The sequence below is a fragment of the Rhopalosiphum padi genome, chromosome 1, assembly GCF_020882245.1.
Source record: "Rhopalosiphum padi isolate XX-2018 chromosome 1, ASM2088224v1, whole genome shotgun sequence".
NCBI classification, from domain to species: domain Eukaryota; kingdom Metazoa; phylum Arthropoda; class Insecta; order Hemiptera; family Aphididae; genus Rhopalosiphum; species Rhopalosiphum padi.
In genome coordinates this window covers 27413860-27440450 of record NC_083597.1, presented here as the reverse complement: position 1 = coordinate 27440450, position 26591 = coordinate 27413860, and the positions used below count along the sequence as shown (strand labels likewise).

Sequence of the window (26591 nt, the reverse complement as noted above, 5' to 3'; positions counted from 1 at the left end):
AATTACTTTTTGTCGTGGGGGGAGGGATTATAACTGCGCTTTGCGGTAAAGACTATATTATACTAAGGAATAGACAATTATTCATTCATTAAAATTAACTAATAATATTGAATTAAATTAAATTTGGATGTGTCCACTAAGCTACTCACTCTCGTGGAAGTCTAGGGCTCTGCCAAACACAGTTTGAGAAACGCTAGGTAGGCTTTTTAAGACATAACACGCCTGTGTGAACTGGCTACGGAAGGTGAAATATATAGTACAGGAGGGCGTAGGTATCGATAGCTAATTATTATTTATTAATCACTATTTGATGTACTTATACAGTTATACATCAGTAGGTAGTAGGTACCTAAATCACTTTAGCATTTAGGGAGAAGTGGAAAATCAGTGAAAAGTAATTCAACTTAATTGCAAAAAAAAGTTTAACGTTTTCTGTATCTATAATAATAATATAATATTATATATTGATAGTATGGATCAGCTCAGAATTTAAAAAATGTACAATTTTTTATGAATTTGTATTAAACTCTGATAAATAGAGTGATTTTACAATGAAGTGTGTGTTTTTTGTGTCTGTCATCATCTATTTGAAAAATGATCTAGTTGGTACTTTTTTGAGTCAAAAGTAAAAAATTCTCAATACTTTTCAAAACATCCAAGAAAAATGTAATTATCTCAATTGAAAATGTAATTGAGATACAACGGACACTTTTACACAGAAATTAATAGGTAATTGTAATCTTGAAATTTTTACTGAATATTCATTTTCGAATTTTGTCGCACTTGTTCCATTAGCATAAACGTTATATATAGGTATATCAATCATTTAAAACATTTTAATTAGGTAACTAAAAATGTTTGCATAATATTTTTAAAAGTATTACCTAAGTTTTTTATAATAATTTTATGATTCTAAAAAAAAGCGTGTCACTTAATAAAATGTAGTTTTAGAAAGCCTTATTATAAACTTTATTTATTATTGATTATGTAGTACTTGCTCGTGAATTTGGAGTATAAAGCTAAATTGAAAAAAAAACTGTCAAAATAAATATACTGAACTTAAAAATCTAACTGGTTAGATTTTAAAATTATGGGTAGCTCTTACCACACTTCATTACTTCACGCTCTATATATTAATTGTATTATTTATTACTTGGATAATATAATAAAAACAATTCAAATTTCAAGTGCTTAATAAGGTAATAACATAATAGGTATCTCGTATCTATGTTGGATGTTGCTAAAGCGGGTTTGGAGTCCATTGTCCACTCCATTTATCGCTGCGTCACTGAGTTTATATCTATTATCTGCCAACAATATGCTGTATTTTCATGTTTAACAATGACAACAAAATTAAGAAGAGGGAGATGGGTTGTTGCTTATATTCTAAATTTATTTCCAAATGTTTTTCTACGATGGTTTCTGAAACGTCCCTATTGGTCCATTGGAAAAATATAGTTCTGCACATGCGTGTTCAATCCAATTCAGAATTCAAAATGCATCTGAACTCTGGAGCTTATTTCGGTTGTCCTGCCATTTTTTTAATGGGTAGACATAAAAATATTAATAGTAACTTTTAAAACTATACATATCTAGGTACTTTTTAACCATTTCTATACATACCTATTCATGAAAGTAAGAGTTGTGTTTAAATTTGTTTCTCAGCATTGCTACCTAAAATTTGACATCGGAAAAACAAGCTATAATTGGATTTTCTATGACGGTATACATAATTATACAATTATAATTTACTTTTTTTTGCTATCGACTAAAATTATACATGGTGTATTATATTTTTGTTTGTTGATGGTGTAAGTGAAAATAAAAATAGGTATTTTCGATTTTAGTTATTTACAATTAAATTTAAATAAGTCTAGTTATATCTAGCATAATTTTAGTATGTACATCAAATTCGTTAATTGGACAATCAAATATCGAACTAAAAATTAATGCGTTTACAGTTAATTGCTTAAAAACTAAAATATCGTATAAGTTCTAAGTACAAACATAAATAATGTTTTTACTTTCGAGTTTAATAATAATTGGCCTATTCATTCTAATATTAAAAAAATAAAGCTTGGTTAAATAAAATTAATTCGGCTGAACCCAAATTTTTTACGTTGTATGGTTTGGGAAACCGTGATGTGGGTGAGGCATTCTCTTTAGCTCCACACAGGCATAGGCGAAAACAGGGGCTTAGATCTCTTGAAATTAATTCTTATCAAGTGAATACTTTATGAATTCTATTGACTAATTCTAAAATTTTATAATAAAAAAAAAAGTAAAAATTATTTAAAAAAAAATATTTTTTTGTGCCACAGGTTACAGATATGAGTACCAGTTACCAACTCTATTTGTTAAATGTAAATAATAATTTTATTTTTTGATCTTTACCTAATAGGAAGTGTGGAAATAGTATATATTACTTTTGGGAGCTTACTTAAATCATTAGTTATAAAATAGTGTTGTATGATATTAATAAATTATTGAACTTGTCAAATTGTTTAATACTAATATTTATAAGTTGATTTATTTTTATATTAGTTAAAAAACTTAATTCTATTTAAAATCTTTTTAATTATAAGAAAATGCTTTTCAAATTTATTAAAATTCAGATTTATTTTTTGCTTAATGAAAACCAAAGAATACACTGTGCTCGAATTGGGAAAAATTAAGTAGAGCTCAATTCAACGATTTAAAAACTGCGTTCCAAGTGTACAATTACTTAACTCATACTCGTGGGGGGCTTTTTTTCCTGCCCCCCTTGCTAACTTTACTTATATTTTGAATACCACTTTTAAGCTACACAGATATTTTAATTCTACCTTCATAAGAGTCCACAGAATAGATATGTACAATAAATTATAGGCAAAGAACAGTATGATATTATAATTGATTAATAAGCAAACTACAAAAAAAATATATAGAACCATAGAAGTGATAATAATAATAATAATAAATTAATAAACTATTATCAAAAATAATTTTGATACTAAGAATTGTAAAATTTGTTATATTATAAATTGAAATCCACATTTTAATAAAAAATATTTTAGACATAAGTTAATGCCATCCTCCCGTTCCTGTCAAAAATAAAGTTGAGGTACGCAAAAAAACAAATAAATAGTAGGGGAGCTCCGTACCCCTGTGCAGCCTTCCCACAATTCGAGCACTAATAATATATTAATACTGAAATGTATCATAAGAAAAAAAACTCATTTTATTTTTCATTATAAATATAATATTGGTTATATGCATCAGAAATATACCTATATAAATATTTAAAAAAAATCTATTAACATTATTATACTAAATAATTTTATATAAAAGTTACTTCCACCTTCTTCATAAACTGAAGAATAATGATTAATTAACAACTACTCACTTGAAATTAATATTTGATTTTTATATATTTTTTTTATTATGTGTATTTAATATATATTTTAATACTTTTAGTTATTTTTATTTATATAATTAAATAATATTCAAACCAAAAAACCTAATGATTAAAGTAACTGATTTTATTAACTTAAGCAATACATACAAATTTGATTACACTAAAAAGCATAATTAATAAAAGTTAAATTGTTTATTTGTTAAATTTTTCAATTACACACTCTACTCCAAATCAAATTATACCATGAGGCAGACTGCACATTCTCGCCCCATCATAAATAATTACTCCTATGTTTCGTCAACATAAATCAACTTGCCATTGCCCGGGGTTATATTATCCAGGACCTAACTCAATGTGCACGAAAAAGGTCTGCTTACTTATTTGGAATAGAGTATAATAATTTTTACTATAACATTATATAAAATTTAATTTTAAGGATCAAATATTTTCTTTAGAATGCAATTTACACTAATTTAAGCACCACTTGTGAAAAAATATTTTTTTCTTCAAATTTTTGTAGGTATTCAGAGTAGCTGGAGAAATAAAAATGCATTGATTTTGTTGAAAACCGAGTGTCAAATTGGGTAACTGGTTTAATTGATAGCAAGAAGCAAAAAAAAAAAAAAATTATAAATGATTGAATAAAAAACATTCAATAATGGAAATGAAAAATATCTCCTCAAATGTAAATATTATTTTACAAAATAACAATATTATTGTGGAAAAGTAGAAGACAGATGTTTAATAGAAAAGGAACTAAATAAATATTATCCTATTCCATCATTAAATTATGCCTATTAATCTTTTATTACAAAAATAGTTGTTAAATTTTTTTGCAAGTCTGTAGCATTAGATATAGATGTTATATTTTCACACATCAGATAGTATCAGTAGATCAACACGATATTATAGAAGAGGAAAAATAATAAGTTAGGCCTACAATCCATATCTTATTATTATTATTTTTTATCATCTGGCCGCAGCTGGAATTCGCATATATGATTTTCTAAACTCCTCCAATTTGTTAACTAATTTTTTTCTCTTAAACCTAAGGGCTTCAGCAATAATGTCATTAACATAGGTCAATTGGATAGACGCTGGACCTTTTAATGTACTCAAACAATGGAATAATGCTGTATAATCTGAAAAGAAAAATGTAAAAAAGCAAAAACATTGTTTTATTAGTAAAAATATATACATATTATTTTTACTATTTATATATTTATTATTTACTCACAATTTCTCAGAAGGCGAATGACGCCCCATCAAAACATGAATTATACTTACTTTGACCAGGACGTTTAACTTCAATGAATAAAAGTTTCCTAACTTTTGCATTGTGTTGCTTAATGTCTATCAACTCTTGTTTGGATAATTCATCAATTTCTTGATTCATATTAGCAGTTATTGTTAACAAGTGTTGACGAACAGTATTTCCTTCTGGAATTACTGGAACATGGTTACATAAATCATTTGGCACAATCTCGTCATCATCAATATCATCATCAAAGTTATTTTCATATGGTTCAAGAATGGGTGGAGGTGGTGATGGGCACATAGCCCTAGGGTAACATTCACCATTAACTGGAATTGGAGTTTCTTCATCTAAAATTATAATAAAACAAAACATCAAATGATAAAATAAATGTCAATAAATTTAGAAAATATTTAGTTAGTTCTAAAGAATAAAATAATTGCATTATATTTATTTTTATCAGGATATTATTAATAAATATTAATATATTATTGATAATAAGTAATAACTTATATATTAAATACATTAAAAAAAGTAAAATAAGAAAATGCTATATAACTAGCAAGTTCAATATGTTTACTGATTGAAATAAAAAACAAAATGATGATATTCATGCCATACCTGTTTCTCCTCCATTAGGTAAAAGTATAGGTGGAGTTTCAACTATTGAATTAATAGGACTGAAAGGGGCAGGTGATGGTGATCTGGGCCGAGGTGATGCACATACATGTCGTGGTAAAGGCCCAGGTTTTCTCCGTGCGGGACTGCTATCTAATGCTCTTTTTGATCCAGCTCTAGGACTTGATGATCCACTTCCTGCTCCAACCAAGTCAACATCAGCTTCATCTACCATCATTCTCTGTTGAAAAAAAAAAATACTCAATTGTAAAATATATAGAACAAAAAATTACACACGTAATACTAACTTTATCAATTTTGAAAGGGTTTCCAAACATGTGTTGTCGAACAGGCATTGATTCAACTTCTCTGAGTGGTGATGTCATACGTTTTAAGTATTCTTGATAGTTTCCCATTTGGCTTACAGGCATTGAATGCACTAGATCTAATTATAAATGTTATAAAGAATATAAATCAAATCAAGTAAATTTTTTAATTTTTAATTTACTTACCATCTTCAAAGAATCTGGTTTGAGAGAAATGAGAAAAATTAGTTTGCATGTTTTTGACTACTTCTAAAAGTTTACTTCTTGATATGTCAAATGGATTACGAAAACCAGAACCACCAGTTTTGTTACATTCTACATTTTTTCTTTTAGCTGTACCTACTACATAGTTATTAAAGTCGTTTAATTGTTCGCGCAGATGAATAAATTTATCTAAAATAAATTATAAAAACAAAATGAAATTATAAATTTATCAAAAATAAATAATAATACAATAAAAAATATTTATTACTTTGTAATTGAGGATTTGTCGTCATATCTTTTTTGAGCAATGATATGTGATTAACACGGACATAATCGGCTAAATTTAAATTTGTTTTAGCTGTTTGTTTGTTAGTAACTTCAGTGCATAATCTATTATATAAAAAATTATATTGTTAAAATTATAAAGTTAAATTTTTTTTTAGTTATACAAAAAAATACCTATCATATTCTGTTTTGGCTTGAGTTTTAAGTCGTTTTAAATAACTTAATACAGAGTAGCTTAATGAAGCATTGTCTGCTGTGTCTGGCACTAATGAAGTCACTACGGTACTAGGCACACCCATTCTTGTTAATGCTCTTCTCAAAGGCTACAAATTAGATTGATTTTAATATACTAAAGAACTAAATAAAAAGTAATACACTTAAATAATTACAGCATTATAATATCCTGGTGTACTTCTTAAATATGCTTGAAATTGAGCTCGCCATTCAGGTGTTTGTTTTAATCTATGCACTTTGATCAATTCATCGAGAATGGGTAATAGTAGAGGGTAATTATAAGGCAATACAAAAAGATTAACACAAGATAAAGTTGTACTGGCTTTTAGATAACCAAATGGATGCATCACTTCTGGAGTTTTATAACTGTTTGCAACAAAAACCTAAAATATTAAAACAATAAAAGTTGATTAATTTTAAATTATAATGTTTGAATTTAATATTGATTACCTGCCAACAAAGTGTAGGTTGTTTCCTTGATAAAATGAATTGCGTTAGTGGACATGGTTCTAATTCATATTTGTCAAAAGGTAAACTTTCTATCACCATAGGTTCTTGATTGACACAGGAAAATTTAACTGTTGGATGTGCACATCTTGGTGGCTATTATAACAACCAAACATTATATTTATTTAAATATAAAATATAAGTTAAGTAACTATAATATATATTATATACATAATTAGGGTTAATAATAATTACCAAAGAATTCATTGTATTTTCAGGCCAATATGATTCAGGTATAGGCCAAAATCCCATAGGAAAACCTTTTTGAGCTGATTTTGGAACATGAATGAGTTTACGACAATTATGCCATGCATTGGAAGGAGGTTGAACAATATTGGGAATGCCATTCACTTTATTCTAAATATAAATTTGATATAAGTCATAAATTAAATATATTATGGTTTATTTGCATTATCATACTCCATTTTGATGATTTATATGATCAGCATTTCCAAAGCCTATTTTTCCAAATTCTTCATAACCAATGTCTATATCCATGCCATTTTCTTTGTCACTGATTGGTAAAGGTTCTGGACCAATTTTTTCAAAATTTATTACAACACCACTTTGTATTTTTTGCACTAAACTATCAATGCATTGCATTAATACCCTTTGTGAAGTTATACAATACGATCTACCTATAAAAAAAATATATATATTAACATAACATTTTTCTGCTTATAAATTTAAATTATAGTATTAAATATAATAATGAATTAAAAAATAAATATCATACCTCCAGTGACTTCACACATAGCATCAATAGGAGATGTATCATTGGCAACTAGTCCAGTATCGCGATCTACTGTTGGAGTGCCAGACATTCGTAACACTAAAGAAAATAATCTTTGATCCCAACGAAATGGTTCTCTAGTCATTTCCCATCCAGGAATGGGGTTTGTCATGGGTAGGTTAAATTCATCAACTACATTTGATGCATTTGATAAACGCCCACCGTCTGTTATAACTACAATGATACAAGGTTCCAAAAAAAATGGAGAACGACCCTGACCATAAGTGTCAATACCGCTTTGCATACGATTTATATTTAGTATATCGAATACATTTTTAAGTGCTAGGCCCAAAGTGGTCATTTCAGCACAGCGCAAATTTTTCAATTGATTCATGAATGCGCCAATGTTTTCTTTCCAACCAGCCTAAACAAATAAATAAACAACATAATTATAAGTTTTTATATTACTCATAATTTTTTATTTTTGAAAATCATACAATCTTTTAGCAAGTGATAACAGAAAAATATAATTTATCAAGTAGTCTTAATTAACATTTAAAGAAGCTACCCAACAATGGCTCTTTTAAATCAGCATTGAAATTAAATTGAAAAATTACCAGATATATAGGCGTTAAGTAAAATAAATATTTGATAATGACAATTTAATTTGGTATTATCAATGATACAGCTCTTGAAAATGTACATGAATGCTTAAGCAACCTATCCTATCCAGTTTGCGTACGAATCTTTTACAGATTACACCTATAATAATGAGACATCAAAACCGTCAAGGTAGGTATCTTATAAATACCTTAATGTTGGCTGGTGGTTCTTCGAACGTTAACAACATATATCTATCACCTCGGCTCTCTGAAGATCGCTGTCTTACCTATATTATCAGAAAAAAAAAATTGTCATTAAAACAACCACTTGTGCTTTCGGTTCATCGCGACGCGCTAAGGCGGCAAATGAACGGACGAAAAGGGTAGCCCGAGGCGCAGACCTTGACAAAGGATTCGACGGCCCCTTTGGCGATGTCCAAGAGCGTCGGCCGGCCACCCATGTAGGTCCGCTGACACATGGAGGCCGAGGTGTCGATGAGGAACACTATGATAGTCATGCTTTAGGAGCGGCGGGATTGCACAACGGAATTCAAAGACGGCAGAAGTGATGTACACCGCCGGAGTTATGCATATTTTGAAATTGAAACAGGCGCGACGGACAAACGCGACCGACACGAATCGTAGTGCGGAGCGGGCAAAATCATACGTGAACGGTGACGGCCATTTTTGACTGTCGTCTGGGGGAATTAGGTGCTTGTGTGTTCGGAAAACTGCGAATAGAGCGAGTACAAACCGTCACACAGCAGTAGACTTTTACCATTGCGTCGTTGTCGGAAATGACTAAATGAGCTCGCCGAGAGAGGTACCTCGATTCCGCGAGAGCGCGCTGCCCCGGCGGCGCGTAACCCGTTCGACCACTGCTGCGGGAAATCAACAAAATTGGTGCGGATAGCGTTGCGGGTGTTGCGGCGTTTGCGGGTTTTGGGTGTGCACTACTAACTACTGTTGTAGTAGTACTGTGCAGTTTTTGTGTGCTCGCCGCATGGTCGTGCGGGCTGGTGGGAGGGTTAAATTGACGAGTGACAACGTTTCAAAGTTCCAACCGACCGACGAACGGCTCGGCGACAATTTACTAGCGACTTGCGACACACGCGACCATATAAATAATATAAGATAGATGGATAATTTAGTTATTCGTCTATAAAATATTTATCATGCCGCTCGCGACGAGTAACGATCGCACGGTGACCATATTATTATTATCGATTCGACCGGATTTGTGATCCAGTAAATCGTGCAGTCGACCGGTTTGTCGTCTGACGATTTGTTTGGTCTTTAGTCATCAGACATGGACGCCCTAGCACGAAGAATTAGTATTAATATTTAATATTCCTCGTTTGGAAAAAAATAAAATCCTCGAAATCGTCCTTATGGTCGAAACGATTTTTTACACGCGTTTATCGACCGATATCTCGTCCGTCGTGGTGGTTGCACTGTATGAGTCAATGACATGACATCGCCGGGAAACGTTCCCGAACATGGTGTAAAATAGATACATATTATCTCCCGGGGGAAAACGGTCTGCCGTCCGTGGCCGCGTACAGTAGAAAAGTACTAACCGTCCCGAAGTGTCGGACGTCGGGCTGACGACAAGTCGGTGCCGTTGCCGACCTTCCGTTGGTCGCCCCTTACTTGCATTCTGCAGACCGCGGTTCGCACCGCTGCACCAGTCGGCAGTCACCGTTGCGACTCGATGGTGACGGTCGTCACTCGTCGGTAGAGTTGTTTCGCCTAGTGCCGTCGTCCCTATACGCTATGATTTTTTTTTTTAGAATCTTAAATTTTCCACACACCGCTTATAGTTTAGGTAGGTTAACGCCGATCCCAAGTCCTATTCGTGTTCATTACAATGTTAGTAATGTACGGTGCTATCGTTCTCAGTAATAGTTGTAGTAAGGTGCATTTTCTCACTGAAATTGCCATTCTATGACTTTACATCAATAATCTGTAATATATTTATAAAAAATTAGGTAGTAATCAGTTGGTACCTATAAGCTTTAACTAATAACCATTTAAACATAATATGTAAGTATTTTGGTATTTCTAATAATCACTATTTTTGTTAGACAAAATATTATAATTTATACACCATATAATATGTAATATATTATTATGTAATATTATAATTAAATACTTATTTTTTATATAGTTTTTTTTAGTGATTACTAAGTATTATATATGAGTTTTATCTGACTTATTTTAAAATGTATAGATTTTTTACAATTTAATAATTAATAATATTTAAATTTCAAGCTTAACATATTATTCAGGTACTGGGTTGTAGTATATTCTATAAATAAATTATGTATATATACATATATATATATATATATATTTAATTAAAACTAAAATTGTGGTTACTACTAATTTATTATATTAAGTATTAAGTATTTATTTATCAAAATTTTAAAATCCAACAGATTTAATTATCTTATCCAATTAAATATTTGTATAATACTTAGTATTACTTAGTATTTAAATTTTTATCTTATAGAAAACTTATAATTTTATAGGTTTTTAGTATTTATATTTATTATTTATATTATAGGAATTTTTTCTAAATTATTGATTAAATATTTCTAAATAATATTCCTTGGCCAGTTTTTTTAATGTTTAAACATTTAAAAATTATATTTATTGGATTATTTATTTATACTTACCTAAATAAATGCAATTATGAAGTATTAATAAATTCAATTCATTTTAGAGCTTTTATTATTACTTATTCAATTTTAAATATTTTAAATAGTGTTCACTATAAATTTCAAAGATTATAATATTTAATATACTTCTCAAAATCTTATTTATGTTAAAATCTCAACAAGCAAATTGTGAAGTGGTTTATACTAATTTGAAATTTCATTGATATATTTATTTCTTGGAAATATATAGGTACTTCCATTGAATTAGTTATTAGTATGTAATTCATTATGCGAGAATATTTCTGAATATTATATTCTAGTGCCTTCTTGTAATTTGTGATTAACATTTTCTTAAAGTCTACCCTATTTAAATGTAAATTTAAACATTCAATAGAAAATAAATACCTACATGTCTGTCTGTATGTACAATACAACAAATGAAACTACATTTATCATTATAATTTATAATTAAAACATATCACGCTTTAAAATACGTGATATGTTTTAATATGTGTTTAAAATATAAATTATAACTAACCAATGTGGATATAAAATATTTAAAACTAGAAAGTAGAAAGTCTTCATTAAAGATTATATTTATTGGTCACTGTGTTTCTTATATTTTTTATAGTCATGCATTGTTATTTGTATTTTAGTATTTATAATTAAAACGTCCAAAACAGTTGTACATTTTTATATAGGTAACCTTAGATGTTTGTAAGATTTTTTTAAAAAATCTTTAAATATTCTAATTTAAAATAATATTAGCCAAAACTAATATTCAGGACTAGATACATATATACAATATATCTGTTTAAGGTATCTACTTTACTTTTTAATTACCTAGAGTTTATTTTAACATTCATATTTGTGTTTTAATGTAGATACCAATGGCTTTTCAAGAACTCAATAGCACAGGTTATTGGGGTAAACCTACAGCTACCATTGATTGGTGTGAGAAAAACTATGAAGTAAATCACTATGTTGCTGAAATGTGTAAGTAGTAAAGGCTAAGTAGTAGTAAAATCCTTAAGTATAATTTTAAATTTATTGAAGGGAATACTATCAGTAATTTGATGATGATAATACCTCCATTATGGGGTATTTGGGACATGAAAAAACAAAAATTTGCTCGAAGATTTTTTTTTTGTTATGCATTCATTTTGGGTATGTAAAGTCTACAATACAATTTATTAAAACAAAATATTTTGTTAATATAAAATAAATAAATTTTTAGTGGTTGGTTTTGGCAGTTTGGCATTTCACATGACACTTTTATATGAAATGCAGTTATTTGATGAATTACCAATGGTTTGGGGAACATGTTATTGTGTTTATTGTTTGTAAGTTTATTTAAAATATATTTTTAATTTAGAATTTTAATTTAATGTTTATATTTTTTACAGATCAATAGTAAAACATGATATGAAATCTAAGATTATTCCGAATAAATTATTATTATTAATATTAATAATTATAAGTATTGGATTTGCAATAATTTATCTTGCTTGGCCTCAACCATTACTGCAACATGTTTGTTATGGTATACTAGTTGCTATATCATTAGCACAAGAAATCAAACTAATATTAGAATTTAAATGCGCTGTTTGTAAACATATGTTTATTGTTGCAATAGCATTATACCTGTTTGGGTTTTTTTTGTGGAATATTGATAATATATTTTGCAAAAATATCACGTAAGTTTTTTTTGTATATATTTTATTGTTCTGTGATTTGAATGAATATCAATACATATATACAGGATGCCCCGTGAGGATTTATCCATTACGATATCTCTTGAAATAATGGAAATATCATAATTCTGGGTTTTTAATAAGATTCACTGGGACAAGAACTACACATATTTCATGTTATAATTTATTTTAATATTTTGGTAAAAAAGTTAAAATATATATATTTTTTATTTAATTATTTTCAAAAATTTGAAGATAACCATTTTGTAAAGTTGATTTTTGGAATTATTGACGTTTTAACATTTTAATTTCATTAATCTCCTGATTCTTAATATTTATCATTTAATATTAAAAAAAACTGCAAAGATTTTTAATACAATAGAGGTATCATTGTAGCAAAAATGTATTACGGCGAATGCTTTCAATGTGGCTACCGCCTACCAATAAACATATTTTATTTCTTCAACATTGTTGAAATTTTAAAAAAAAAATAAATAATTATTGTACAAAATGCTAATATGTACATATTTGTTATACCTAATATTTATAATCAATATCACCATTATGGTTTTAAATAATTTGCAGTGTTTTTCTCGAAATTGGAAAATTAAAAATATTAAAATTCAGGAGATTAATGAAATTAAAATATTGTCAATGTTTTCAGAAAAATGAATTCCACAAAATGTCTATCTTAAAACAATACATTTTTCAGTTTTTTTACCAAAAACATTAAAATAAATTAAAACATGAAATATTTGTATTTTTTGCCCTGTGAATTTTATTAAAAAACCAGAATTATGATATTTCCATTATATCAGGAGATTAACTCTATTTTCTCTTCTAAAACTAAAAATCTTATAATTGTTATTTATATTAAGTAATTTAACTAAAAATATGATAATATATTTTTTTGTAGGGTACCTCACTGGAAAGATACCCATGGTTTTATAGTTTTTTTTTATATATACTTTTAGAGTAGACTTATACAAAAAAATTCTTATTAATTTATTTTTGATAACTTGATTGTTTTCATTATGTTATCACAATGGTCTCAATATTGAAAACATTTCATGAATAAGAGAAATTTTTGATGTTGTGAAAATTTTTTCTTATATAAGTGCTCAATGTTCATATTGTGTGAATATATTCATTTCTATTTCATAATACTAAAAACTGCATATTATTAATTAGTATAAATGATCATTATTTTTGACATATCATCTAAAATATTTATGTTTTATCTAAAAATAAGTTTCCATATTGATATGTTATTATATTATTTAAAAGCTTATAATATTTCATGAAATGTTATCCTTATATTGTATATAAAAAAAGGAGAAATCCATTTAATAAAACGAACAAATTTATTAAGTGGACGTGACATAATATACATAATTAAATAAATTTTTTAGAGATCTACTAGGTATATTAAATGAAGTAATTATCTATTTACTTTTAACATACAGGATCTTAAGAGAACAGATTCCAATGTTCCTACAACCATTCACTCAAATGCATGCCTGGTGGCATATATTTGCAGGATATGGAGTTTATATTCAAGTTCTATTTTGGTAATTATTTTTAATATGTTTTATTTATTAATTAGATCGATTTAAAATTCCTTAATTATTTTTATTTCAGTATTCACAGCACATATGATTACCATAAAAAATATAAACTGTCAAATCTACTTTTACCTGAGAATATGTATTTTAGTATACGTTGGCAAAAAACTACAAAAAGTTATTAATTTTTCAATATAAGTCCATAGTAAACAAGTATTATCTTTTGTTATATACTTATTACCTTTGTGTATATTTTATTGAAAATTAAATAAAACTAATATAGCATTTAGGTACCAATTCAAAATTAAATTATTAATATATTTTTACTATTATTTTACTGTGGTAGTATTATTTTTTTTTTGAGTTACCTAATTAAATTAAAGTTTATTTATTATTCAGTTAAGTTAAAACAAAAAATGTAATACTATTTAAATTTGATTTGGAACTGGAAGTGATATAATATATCTTATAGGAAATTATTCTACTAGTGTAAATCATTTATCTAATTTATTTACACTTTTTGTTATTATTAGATTAATAATCAAATAATGTAAACCACTATTTCCCAACTTTTTTAATTTTTTGTTTGTAAGCAGATTACATTTTCCACACATTATAGATTTTAGAATAAATAAAAATACCAGGTCTTATATTTGCTTAGGCACAACTAGAGCTGTAATTTGTGATGGGGGGAGGGTACATTTTATTGATGAAATGTAGACAAGTAAATGGTTTTCTAAATAAATTTAATATGCTAAAATACATTTAAAAACTGAGGGGTCAAGCCTTCCCCCTTGCTCCCCAATAGAACCTATGGTGTATTAATATTCAATAGCAATATATCAACGGTAAACAAGACATGATTACTACAACTGGTTACTATAATACTTATTGTTATTTGCTTGCCACAACATTATATTACCATTAATGAATACTATAATTTCACAAAATTTGAAAATGGAATAAAATCTTCAAATTCTTGGACCCCTGGCATCTATGTTATGCTCGAGGACCACTAGTTGGGAAATTGATTGAAATAATTAGATAGTCAGTAGTTGAATTATAGGGGATGTGAATGTTACCTATCTTGATTATAAAAAAAACTGCATTTGCTTTAATGATCTTGGTTAATCAACCTTTCATTTAAGTTTTGCATTTTTATAATTAATTTATGTTTAAATTATAAGAAATACACACATGTGATATATTTATTTAGTTTATTATATTATTATTTATTCATTAAGTTCTAGATTATTAGAATATATAGAATATTTTAATTTTATTTGGGTATTCCATTTAACACAATATTATTAATATTTATTTTTGTTGAAATGAACTATTATATTGTTAAATTTTGGTCTATGTCTGAATTAAAATGTTTAAATACTTATTTATACAACGATGCATCAAGCTAGTTTATCATTTTATTTTGGAATTGTTGATTTTTTTTTTGTTACCTACGTATATTAGTACCTAGTAAATTTTACTGATTTTTAGTTTGTAATATTGATTGATTTGATAAATAACTGAATAATATGTATGATTTTAAATAGTTTATTTATAATGAAATAAATTTAGAATTTTTTGGGCATTATATTAAATGAAGCTTGAATACTTATTTTTAATTTTTATTGAATGGTCTTTAAGTTTTTGAATATACCTTTTTATTCAATCAATGTATTTAGATTCACATAATTTGTGCCTTTAAAGATTTGAAAACAGCAATTAAGAATGGAACATTTTAAATAATATAATAAAAATAAACTAAAAATATGTGTAATTTTGTTAATTTTAAATTAACTTTAAAAAAGAATAAAAATATACAATAAACATATTTGTATAATAAAATTCTATAATAAATTAATAATATTAAAATTATTGATATTATTAGTATTATCAGGACTCGGGACTTAAAGCATTTGCTTATTTTTATGGATTACCTTAAAATGTAGCCAAGTGCTATTGAAGTGTATGTTATGTTACAACACATTCAATTATGAAATTTGAAAGTGCTCTTGTTTCTTTTTTCAATGATTTTTTATAAAGATGCTTCCATTTTTTATGATTATTTTTGCTTTCTTGACCAGTTTTCTACTTTTTTTTTTATAGTTTTTTCAGAAAATCTATAAATAATATGGCAAAATGTCTCGGAAGTGAAGTTTGATTTTATTATAATATAAAAATGTATTGATTTTATTTTTGATGTTTTAGTTAGAAAATTTTCCCAATAATTTTGTTTAAATATTTTTTATAATATATAATCTTATTTTAAGATTTTATTTGTATTTTACATTGTTATGTCATTATTAGCTACACATTTAAATAATGAAGACGCACAACTTGTTATAATAACATGAAACAAATTTTAAATAAAACATTAAGTCCTGACTTCCAATCATTACTGTGGTAAAATTAATTTAAAAATAAACACATTTTTAACAAGCATCTGAAATTTAAAATTTGATGAAAACACAAATTCACGTGTTAAATACCAATTTCTTGTCAAAAGATATTTTTTTATTCTGTAGTAATTCAAAATCGAATGATCGTAGTACTTGAAATTCTAACCAAATGTTTATACTATAATTTCCTACATTTATAGATTTAAAACCATACTACCGCAGCTGAGTGCAGGTAGACAATGTTGATAATTGTTTAACAAAATATTTTAATTGGGTAAGAAATTAAAATGATGCTACATAGTGTGCAGAAAAATCACTGCTATTAGGTAGGTTGGTACTTAGGGTACACACGAATTGTGTATCAAAGTAGGTAGACGAACCAATCCCGGACGCAATTTGCGTTACTTTTTTATCTACAGTAAATTATTGTGAGTAGCTCCTAAAGTAATATTGCCATAAAAAAGATATGGCAGGTTACATAAAAAAAAATTGAAATTGAATTGTAAAAACATAATAATGTTATAATAATATAAATTATAAGTCATAATCAATCTCATTAGTTAGTTGTTCTTTGTGAGTTAGAACTTTTTTCTGCCCATAATCACGGAGGAAATATTGAATTTTCATTTATGTATGTATCTATACTAATTACTAAATAGTTGGCACTTATCAAACTCTGGTTCTAGGAAAGATAATTCAAAGATAATTTTTAAGTACTTGCCTATTTCATCATTTAGGATATAGTCTGAAGCCAAGCCTAGTTCTTGTATTTTTCTCCATCAATATTTTTATCGAAAATATTTATAAGGCCGGGACTATACACGGCGTATTCCGCCTCGTAGCCCGTTGAACTAGAAATGCATTGGTTTATTTTTAATTCGATGGAAAACGCCGTGGAATACACAGCATTCGAAACGCGTCGAATACGCCGTGTATAGCTCCGGCCTAAAAGTACAAATTACTAAAAACAAGTTTTCATATAATAATATTATGTTAATGATAAATATTCAATTATTGTTATATTTAAAAAAATTTAAAAATAAATTTGAAAACCACTGTAAACCTAAAAAAAATATTAAGTGAAAAAGTAACACGAATTGCGTCCGGGACGCAATTTGTTAAAAAAGTTTGTCTACCTGTTTTGGTATGCAATTCGTGTGCACCGGGTACTTAGGTACTAATAGGAACATAAATAGGTGATTGTAGATTTTACCGATGTACCTAATCTGTGGATTTTACCATCGGTGCAGTTAACGTGGTTTTTCAGGTCAAAATAAAAGTATAGGTGAAATTTACATGTTTTAAATCGACTATATGTAAATCGAGCACGATACGATTTCGCGGAAACTATTTTTCCATCTGCATCTAATCATTATCAATCCAATTTAAAATTCTATTTGAGTTATTTAATTTTTTTATTTATATTATTAATTGTATTTTTATCTTTTTTCAACTAACTAATAACTAGTGATCATTATTGGTCATTATTGATTTTTATTAATTTGTGTAAAAACGGTGGAAATAAAATTTTTTAGGTAAAAAAACGTAGGTACCGGTAGAATTTACAATTTTTTACAGGTAGTAAGAAATAACCAGTGGAATTTACATGCGCCCATATAAATATTTGATGCAATGTGCGCAAATAATAATTGTCCATTATCATTAATGTAATAATACAAAATAACATAAACATTTTTTCACAGATTCCTCATTTTAAGACTAATAATACATTGGTTATGGGTACATATTATATGTTAAAATGCATTGTTATACGTATTAACAGTGTATTTGGTTCAGATATAATAATAATAAATAAAATACAATTCTAAAACTTGTTTAAAATTTATTTACATATTACAGTTATTAACTTTATGATAATAACAAAATATTTATAAATATATATAAAAAAAAAAAATTAACGCAGTAAAAATTATACCATAAATATATTATGATTATAATATTATGTGAGGCTCAGAGTAAAAATGGATTAGATAATTATAGGTACTAAAAGTGTATTATTTTATAAATAACTCAATATATTCATTTTTTATTTAGAATTATTTAAATTAAAAGAATTGTATGAAAGTATTTTTTAAGAAATAAAGAACTGTTATAGGTAATAACATGGTAAAATTTTGATTTTTTTTCGATGTATCTTTAAACATTATTTATTAACAATTGGAAAAGTATAAAATAGTATGACTAATTTAGTTTCAGTAGATTAAATTCAGATAAATAATGTACAAATTACATTATGATTAAGAAAAAAATTCCATTTTCATTCTGTTCACCCCTCAAAATGCTGAGCAAAACAATTTTACGCTAAATATAAAAAATAATAAATACACAATAATAATAAAATATTTACAAGAACTTAATTACTAAGTAAAAATGCCAACGGGTGTTGTAAATCAGATGAAAATAGTATAATATACTATATAATATTATCAACTTTAGCATGTATTGATGTATTCATTTAAAATAAGGTGTTCGTTTACATGAATGTACATGTTTCGCCTATACGAAACGCCGTGTCATAAAAACAACTTGAACGAACATTAAGAATTTCATTTTTAGGTCACAAAAAATTTTGGTTTTACTAGATAATAAAATTTGCTAAATTTGTTAATAAAACTTCAACCGTTATTACGAAGAACTGGCCAGTTTCATGACTACGTAATATTAAACTAAAATATTAAAATATATTAAATAATAACAAAATTATCTAGTTTTGATTGCTATCATTCAGTATTTAGATATATATTTACACAATTATAATTAAACTTAACATCATACGATTTAAAAATGGAATAAAATAATAAATTGTCTAATAAGTTTTTTTTACAGATTTGTCAATATAACAGTAATTTGTATATAAATAACTCTTACAAACCATTAATAAATATTTAAATGAAAAATATGTATGCATGTTGTATCCAAGTTTTTTCCATTGCTGATTTTATATTAATTTAGCACCAATTAAAAAAATAAAACTATTTTCTTAATTCAAACGCAATACGAGAAAATAATAATAATAATAATAGTCAATTATATTATGTATACTACCTATAATATTCTTAAACGTGTAAAAATGAAAATATATATCTTTTTAAATATTAATTGTTATCAGCATCAACCGGGATATTATATGTTAAATCAGAATTAAGTCAAAGAATTTTTTTGGCGCGTGGCGATAATATGATGTTCAAAGATGGATTTAGTGTCGTGGTGGGTTGCCCTAGGTAGCTTTATGCTTAATAATCTAAATAAATTATGATAAAATATATATAGAACATCAATTTACGACGATTGACTAGGTATATTATACTTAGTTATATTGTATATTTTTGTTCATGTTGGGCTACTATAAATTAGAGCGTTACTATTACATTGATTGATTACAATTCAAGGCTGTATTTACGAATTGTCCATACAGTTGTAACAAAAACAATCGCTTAATAAACGAAAAAGAAAAAGAAATTTTCTTCTTGATATTTGTGACACAGAAAATTGTTTAATTACAATTTCATATTTTGATGGAAGGAGTTAGATTTTGTTCGATTAGTTGATTTACTCTCGCTACTGATAATATTATCATAAATTACGGTAACAGATATCAAAATATAAAAAAAATATAATATTTACTGTAGGAAATCGGTGAACGGGATCATGCTTAATACTGGATTAAAAAAATGACAATTTAACGAAAAAATTCCACCCCTAAACATTTTGTACCCCGGCATAATAACCCCGTTTTCCCACGCAAATAAATACAGCCCTGTTAAGTATATCACGTTAGTGTAGTATTCGTATGGTCGTCTAGAAAAGAAATTGCAGAACAAAGACCAATAAACATATAATATTTCTCTCTCCAGTCTGGTGACGGGTAAGTAAAAATAAAAATGTTTTTCAACTATATTCCACCTCCATCAAAATTTAGCCTCACTAACGTTATAATAAACACGCACCAACGATACTGACGATACCGATGATAATGATAATTGAAAATAATGATGACGACCATCGAGTGATTTATGCACTAAAAATCGTGATGGCCGTCAACAACGTCGTAGTAGTATTTATATGTATATATATACCTAATATAATATAGATAGTAAATAATATTATTATTATTAATAGTAGTCGATTAGCTGTTTCGTCTGGTCTGCGCGGTGGTGGTGGCGGCTGCCGTTTTGGACGCGATCAGCTTGTTCAGCGCCACGATGCCGGCCAGCGAGTTGTGGATGTAACCGCCGCCGGCGGCCACGGCGGCCGCGGCCACGCTGTGCTGGTGTGCCTGGACGGACATCATCTTTTGCGTCTCCCGCCTCACCTGGTACTTGTGCAACTGGAAACCGGCCACCACGACGGACACGATCGCCGAACCGGCGAACATGACGAACAGCGCGCCGAACCCGTGCACAGGCATGCATATGCCGTACACCACGTCCTCGCGGATCCGTCCCTGGAATATGGTCACCGCCTCGCTGTCCGTCTTCGTGTCCGGCGTGAACGCCAAGTCCGACTGCGATATGACGTCGTACAGCCCGCTGACGCCCACGTCCGCGTTGCCCGCGTCCGACACGTTCATCGAACGCCGGCGCCGGCGCCTCTGCAGCTGCGCTACGCCTGCGGCCGTCTGTTCGCCCGCGGTCCCGTTGTTGGCGGACGTCGGTGTCGCGGCCGGCGGCTGACTGTTGTCGTTGTCGTCGTCGTCGTCGCCGTCCGTCGACGGCTCGACCACGCCGTCGTCCAGGTTCCGCGGCCCGTGCGGGAAACCGTCTCGGTTCATTGTCTCCTGAAAAATCGTTTTCGTTTGAAATTGGGTCGATTTAATTTTTTTTTAAATTTATAAACAACGTTTGATCTCATATCTTAATATTTTTAATTAAAAATTTGTATAAAATGTATTTTTAAAAAAAATTGGTAGCTATACTTTCATAAAAACCATAAACAATAAGTCAATAACTAAAATAATTTTAAATACCTACTCTTTAAATGTGATAACACGCACAATATGCTCAAAAATTTCGAAATATGCGAATATTAAAAATACGATATAGAATTGTGTATCATATAGAACCTTTAAACCTCATACACACACGACGCAACATACATGTATAAAAATATATAGGTATATTTATTCAAATAAAGTGACCTGCTTAAATTTTGGCGCTCCCAATGTAAAACTCAAATGGTTATTTTACCATAAACAATTATTGGTAAAATAAAGAAAATATTAATTTTGATACCGTACCTTGTTTTGACTTGGTAATGGCTTGTTGTGACCGTTGGTATCGAATGGTGTGTGGATTTGCGCTTGGGCATTCGGCTGATCCGTGTTGACTACGACTGTTTGGACATAATCCAACCGATCGTTCTGTTGGTCCTTCCTATCTACTGGTCCGTACTGGAGCTGGTGTTGCTGGTGCTGTTGCTGCTGGTGAAGTAAATGTCCGGCCGATATCCGTTCGTCCGTTTGACAGTGGTCCAGGCAACCATGTCGACAGATTTCTACCTTGCACCGGATATGCACGCTGAGTGCATCCGGGAATTTGAAGGCGTGGAAGAACGCATAAGTGATGACGGACGCTCTTTCGTCTGAAGTCCTGGCTTTCAGGAACCCGCTGATCATTTTCGGCCTTAACACACACCCCTGGTCGTCTGTCAGCTGTATGACATGACCGCCACCATCGGACGCTGCGCAAGATTTCACTCTCATGTCGAACTCGCCTGTGGAGGCATAACAATACAAAGTTTTATAATACCTTTAAAGAGTTTTTATTATTTTTTTTATTATTAAACTAATAATACTATAATATGTTTATGTGATTGTATCTTGTACGCTCTATGGCCGTAATATTTATATTTTAAGACACTTAACTATATATAAATACGGAACGCACTTAGGACTGAAAAACTTATTTTATTTTCGGACAGTGCAGTATTGTAGATTTTGATTTCATTATTTTTTATTTAAAAAAATAATACATAAATAATACATAGATTTATTATTATTAAGACCGAATATATCTAGCATTAAGAATATATTAAAAAATTGTTTTCTATTTAGAGTTTAATGCTTTTAATAGTTTTGATAATATTTGAAAACATCGGTTCTCCAATTAGTCCAGTTCTATTATATAACTACATTAAGAAGTACATTTATTGTATTATAATGTTTAAATTTTAAATAAATCGGCAATTTCTAAAATTCTTCGTAAATGATATCGAAGGTATTGACACTATAAATTTGGAGAGAGGTGATATCTACCCTTCAATGTTTTCTGAGTATAATAATACGTCTACAACAGTTTAGTAATCTACTATACTATATTTTATTTATTTATTTCAAATTATATACTGTTTATACTTTTCTACTTTTCTAGTATTATTTATTACCTCTATAATCATTGATGGCAACCACTAACGTTAACGTAGAACCCAAAGGCACTATACCGCTAACTGGTGGAGCCCACGGGCCTTTTCCGTGTTGTATTTCCATCCAACAGTCGACGTTATCACCTGGTATTTCAAACAAAAGTTATAAAATTGTATTAGGAATTATTATAATTATGCTAGTATCTATATTATTTACAGATAAACAGTGGCGTGGTGAACATTTATTAACCATGATATATATCATATATATTTAAGTGCCTACCCCCTTTCTAAAGGACATATCCATGAAATTTGCTCGGAAAAAAATTAAATGTAATACCTATACCTACTTATATTTTACTAACTTTTACCTGGGAATACTAAATTCTAAGAGGCTTTTTCCTATTTTATGTTATAATTGACTTGGTTTAACAAAATTAACAATTAACCACATTTTTTTTATTTTCCACCATGACACCTAGGCATCATAATTCCTTTTCTTTCACCACGTCACTACAGATATATAACAGAAGATTAATAAGATTAAAAAGTTCCAAAAACGGTTCTGAGTGAAGTTAAATTTACACAACGGTTATCAAAATAAAGATAAAATCGTTCTTGCTTATAGATAAGTACTACAAACTAATATTTTCTTAATTTTATCGCTGTCTCTCACCTCTGAAGTCCAACTGTATAACATCCAAGTCGGCAATGACCATGGGTGGTTTGGACGCGGTCTTCTCGTAATCATTGTACCACTCGCACCGCAACCTCTTGGCCTCGTCCCAAACTTCCAGCAAGTCCTTATCGTACTGGACGACCACAGTATTCTCATAGAACTGACCGTTGAGGTCAGGCTTGGTGCCGCACCGCGCGTACGCTATGCGGAACGTGAAAAACGTCTTTCCGGTGGACGGTGGCACGTACACACAACGCGGGTCTGCGTATTGGCCTTTAGACGACACGATTCCTTCGAAGGGTTGAGTAAACTGCAAGTGAACGTCCATGTGATCCTTGCCACACATCACCTCTAAGGACTGGATCACCGGCATGCCATCGGGCCGCTCCAGCGGCCAAATATCGCTGGTACCGCCACCACCTCCACCTACGCTTACAGCATTTTGCACCAACTGGAAAACAAAATACAATTTCATCAGTGGATGAATGATCTGATTTAAGTATTTTGAGACTTATGTGGCCCCTATTTGTCAACAATTATGCAGCATATAAACGACTTCACCGCAACACAAGTTATATAAAATAAATTAACAATTATAATTTAAAATCTTAATCACTGAACTACATATGAATTGTTTGAAATTTGTTAATATAATATATATTATTGGCCTTATAGATACATCACCGGTAACTAAGGCCCTTAGTAGTTAGTATGTATTATATTAAATTATATAATTCAGATGTTTTAAAAAATAAAAATAAGTTCCCTGTATATCGTAGGTTTGTTCTAAGGCTGGACTGATTTGTTCGGAGATGTGAAATTGGTCACAGTAAGGTTAGAATTTTTGTTATTTTGTGATAATATGGTTAATCATAAGAGAGACATCATATGTATTACATAATGAGGGTTCATTTTTAGTCATCAGAAAACTGTGTGTTATAGGTTTTTTTTTTTTTTCATAAAGTGTTATAGGTGAGTGTAATTTATTCGAAGTCGCTGTTTCTTCTTTTCTACAAAGTTCTAAATTTTTCCATTGATTAATATTGTTCTTAATCTAATTAAGAATAGTATCAAGATTAAGCCAATGTAAGTGTCATTTGTTAGTAATATACATTATAGATAGATTAATTATTATATAATAAAACTGTTCTTGCTTTTTTTGTCTTTACATTTTCCCCCTTAAACCATAATTTTTATATTTATTTTTAATCGGACAAAACATATTTAATTTGATCATTATTAAAAGTTTGTAGGTATAATTATTAGAAATTTGTGCCCAATGTGGTAATTTATTTAGTATACGCAATTGTAGTTATCATATCAGAGGGATTCTATACACAAACAATACATCTACTATCTAGTAATTCAAATAATTTGTAATCAAAACAAAGTTATTATCGTCATGAGCGTATTAATGCTAAAATAATAAATACAAGTAAAAAGTACATTCTAATATTTTGTATTGTTCCGTATTATACTACAACATATTATTAAATAAACGCTGTCTATTATATACTGTCTGTATATTTTTTAAACTAATTAACGCAACTGGGATACAAAGTAGACACTAATTTGATTAAAAGATATTTTATACAATTTATTAAATATGAATAATAAAATAATCTAGGTTAAATAAAACTTGAAGATTGCATATTTTAGTTTTTAAGTGTTTTAAAAAATATAAAATTACTGTCAAATTATGCTACGTATGCGGCAATAAAAAATAATTACATTATAAAATACGTCATGTTATGCTCTGTTTAATTATAATTATCGAAATTAGTATACTATAAATTAATTGTGAGTGACAATTAAATACCAAATAATAATTATATGAATTATTACATACAGTTTTATGTACTAAAAATTCTCTTTTATTAATATTTCGTTGTTTATATTATTTTTGCACATCCTACTCGTATCACAAGTGATGAAAAATATGGATTATCGTTGTCAGTTTTTTTTAAAAATTATTAATTAAACACTACGTTTAATTATTTATACTATAACATACATTTAAAAAATAAAAAATAACTCATTAATAAACTGTTGTAAAAAAAAAAAGGTTTTAATGGATAAGAAACTCTGATATAGTTTAATTTAATATAAAAACAAAGAATAATTAACTTTTATAGTATTATTGGTGGAATAAAATAATTTCATATGTTTTGTACCCTATAGGTACAGCAAGTATTAGCATATTTTTACGTATGAAGAACCATTTATAATTTATTTAAAAACTCTTACACTTCTGAATTAATTTTAGTGTTCACTATTTCAAGTGAAATAAAAAAATACATTTTATTATTAAAATGAGCATTTTTGTTTTCTATTACCATGAAAAGTTTGTATGTTAATATTGATACATTTTAAATAGTATATGCATTAGTTGTTATTGTTTTAATGTAAGCAAATTAATTTTGGTTCTCATGAAATACGAAGAAAAGATTTAAGTGACTATTATAGCGTATAACAATTAGTAATTTGTATCATCTGATTCATGTTAGTATTAGCTACGGGTATACCTACATAATATATTAGGTACGTATACGTTTCACGTACCAATATAAAAGAATATGATGAATAGATTTGATTATACATAAAGTAGAACAGGATTGTTTTGTAAAGGGAAAACGAATAATATACGAGTATGTGATCGATGAAAATGTGTGATTTGAATTTTAAAAAGTACCTACAATCGTAATACAATTCAATTTTATGTTTGCGATAATGGAATGTACAAAATAGATCATTGATCGAAATCAAATTTCACTTAGATATAAATAATATTGTAAAACCATGTCCACGTGTTAAACTTTTACCTATATAATACATATTAATCTTCATAAGTGATAAGTGAAAGAAATGTTTTAACATTTTTTATGATATAATAGGCACCTTATTTCTTTTTGTGTTGAACTGTCAACATTTTTTAATATTTTCTAATTTAAACTTTACAATTTAAAAAGAAATTAAGTGTTAAATAAAAAAAGAATAATATATTTAATGCATAATTTAATTGAGGTACTTATAATAGTTATTATAA

At 28.4% G+C, this 26591-nt stretch overlaps 3 protein-coding genes across 5 annotated transcripts in view; 1 reads left to right on the top strand and 2 right to left on the bottom strand.

The window, feature by feature from the left end:
* Positions 1 to 3503: 3503 nt before the first annotated feature.
* On the bottom strand, positions 3504 to 9198 carry LOC132918401 (integrator complex subunit 6). The gene is made up of 14 exons (XM_060979609.1): positions 8563 to 9198; positions 8371 to 8448; positions 7563 to 7983; positions 7247 to 7464; positions 7022 to 7183; positions 6770 to 6922; positions 6475 to 6702; positions 6260 to 6408; positions 6069 to 6190; positions 5783 to 5989; positions 5579 to 5715; positions 5274 to 5511; positions 4685 to 5002; positions 3504 to 4539 (listed from the first exon to the last, which is right to left on the bottom strand). Exons 1-14 carry the CDS (start codon positions 8677 to 8679, stop codon positions 4367 to 4369), a joined length of 2721 nt encoding a protein of 906 aa, XP_060835592.1. The 5' UTR covers positions 8680 to 9198; the 3' UTR covers positions 3504 to 4366.
* A 361-nt stretch (positions 9199 to 9559) lies between these two features.
* On the top strand, positions 9560 to 15714 carry LOC132918403 (alkaline ceramidase 3). Of its 3 annotated transcripts, none has more exons than XM_060979614.1 (7): positions 9560 to 10207; positions 11709 to 11820; positions 11881 to 11991; positions 12062 to 12167; positions 12231 to 12521; positions 13985 to 14089; positions 14160 to 15714. In XM_060979614.1, exons 2-7 carry the CDS (start codon positions 11715 to 11717, stop codon positions 14266 to 14268), a joined length of 828 nt encoding a protein of 275 aa, XP_060835597.1. In that variant the 5' UTR covers positions 9560 to 10207; positions 11709 to 11714; the 3' UTR covers positions 14269 to 15714. The 3 variants fall into 3 exon arrangements, with proteins under 3 accessions (XP_060835597.1, XP_060835599.1, XP_060835598.1); XM_060979616.1 differs by lacking the exon at positions 9560 to 10207 and adding an exon at positions 11422 to 11525; XM_060979615.1 differs by lacking the exon at positions 9560 to 10207 and adding an exon at positions 11623 to 11643.
* A 2245-nt stretch (positions 15715 to 17959) lies between these two features.
* LOC132923873 (uncharacterized) overlaps positions 17960 to 26591 on the bottom strand; it is a 28016-nt gene continuing 19384 nt past the window's right edge. Inside the window, exons 3-6 of the mRNA XM_060987856.1 lie at positions 23543 to 23996; positions 22888 to 23010; positions 21743 to 22218; positions 17960 to 21283 (exon numbers count right to left, since the gene is read on the bottom strand). Coding sequence (XP_060843839.1) covers positions 20633 to 21283; positions 21743 to 22218; positions 22888 to 23010; positions 23543 to 23996 — 1704 coding nt within the window. The 3' untranslated portion in view covers positions 17960 to 20632. The remainder of the gene's footprint in view (positions 21284 to 21742; positions 22219 to 22887; positions 23011 to 23542; positions 23997 to 26591) is intronic.

Bases quoted from the DNA above. Each gene is read 5' to 3' on its own strand.
- LOC132918401 (XM_060979609.1), bottom strand. From the start codon at position 8,679: ATGACTATCATAGTGTTCCTCATCGACACCTCGGCCTCCATGTGTCAG. The intron at 6,703-6,769 runs GTAATCAATATT...TTAATATTTTAG, and splicing joins AACCTACACTTTGTTGGCAG to GTTTTTGTTGCAAACAGTTA. The intron at 5,512-5,578 runs GTTAGTATTACG...TTTTTTCAACAG, and splicing joins ACCCTTTCAAAATTGATAAA to AGAATGATGGTAGATGAAGC.
- LOC132918403 (XM_060979614.1), top strand. From the start codon at position 11,715: ATGGCTTTTCAAGAACTCAATAGCACAGGTTATTGGGGTAAACCTACA. The intron at 11,821-11,880 runs GTAAGTAGTAAA...AATTTATTGAAG, and splicing joins TCACTATGTTGCTGAAATGT to GGAATACTATCAGTAATTTG. The intron at 14,090-14,159 runs GTAATTATTTTT...TTTTTATTTCAG, and splicing joins TATATTCAAGTTCTATTTTG to TATTCACAGCACATATGATT.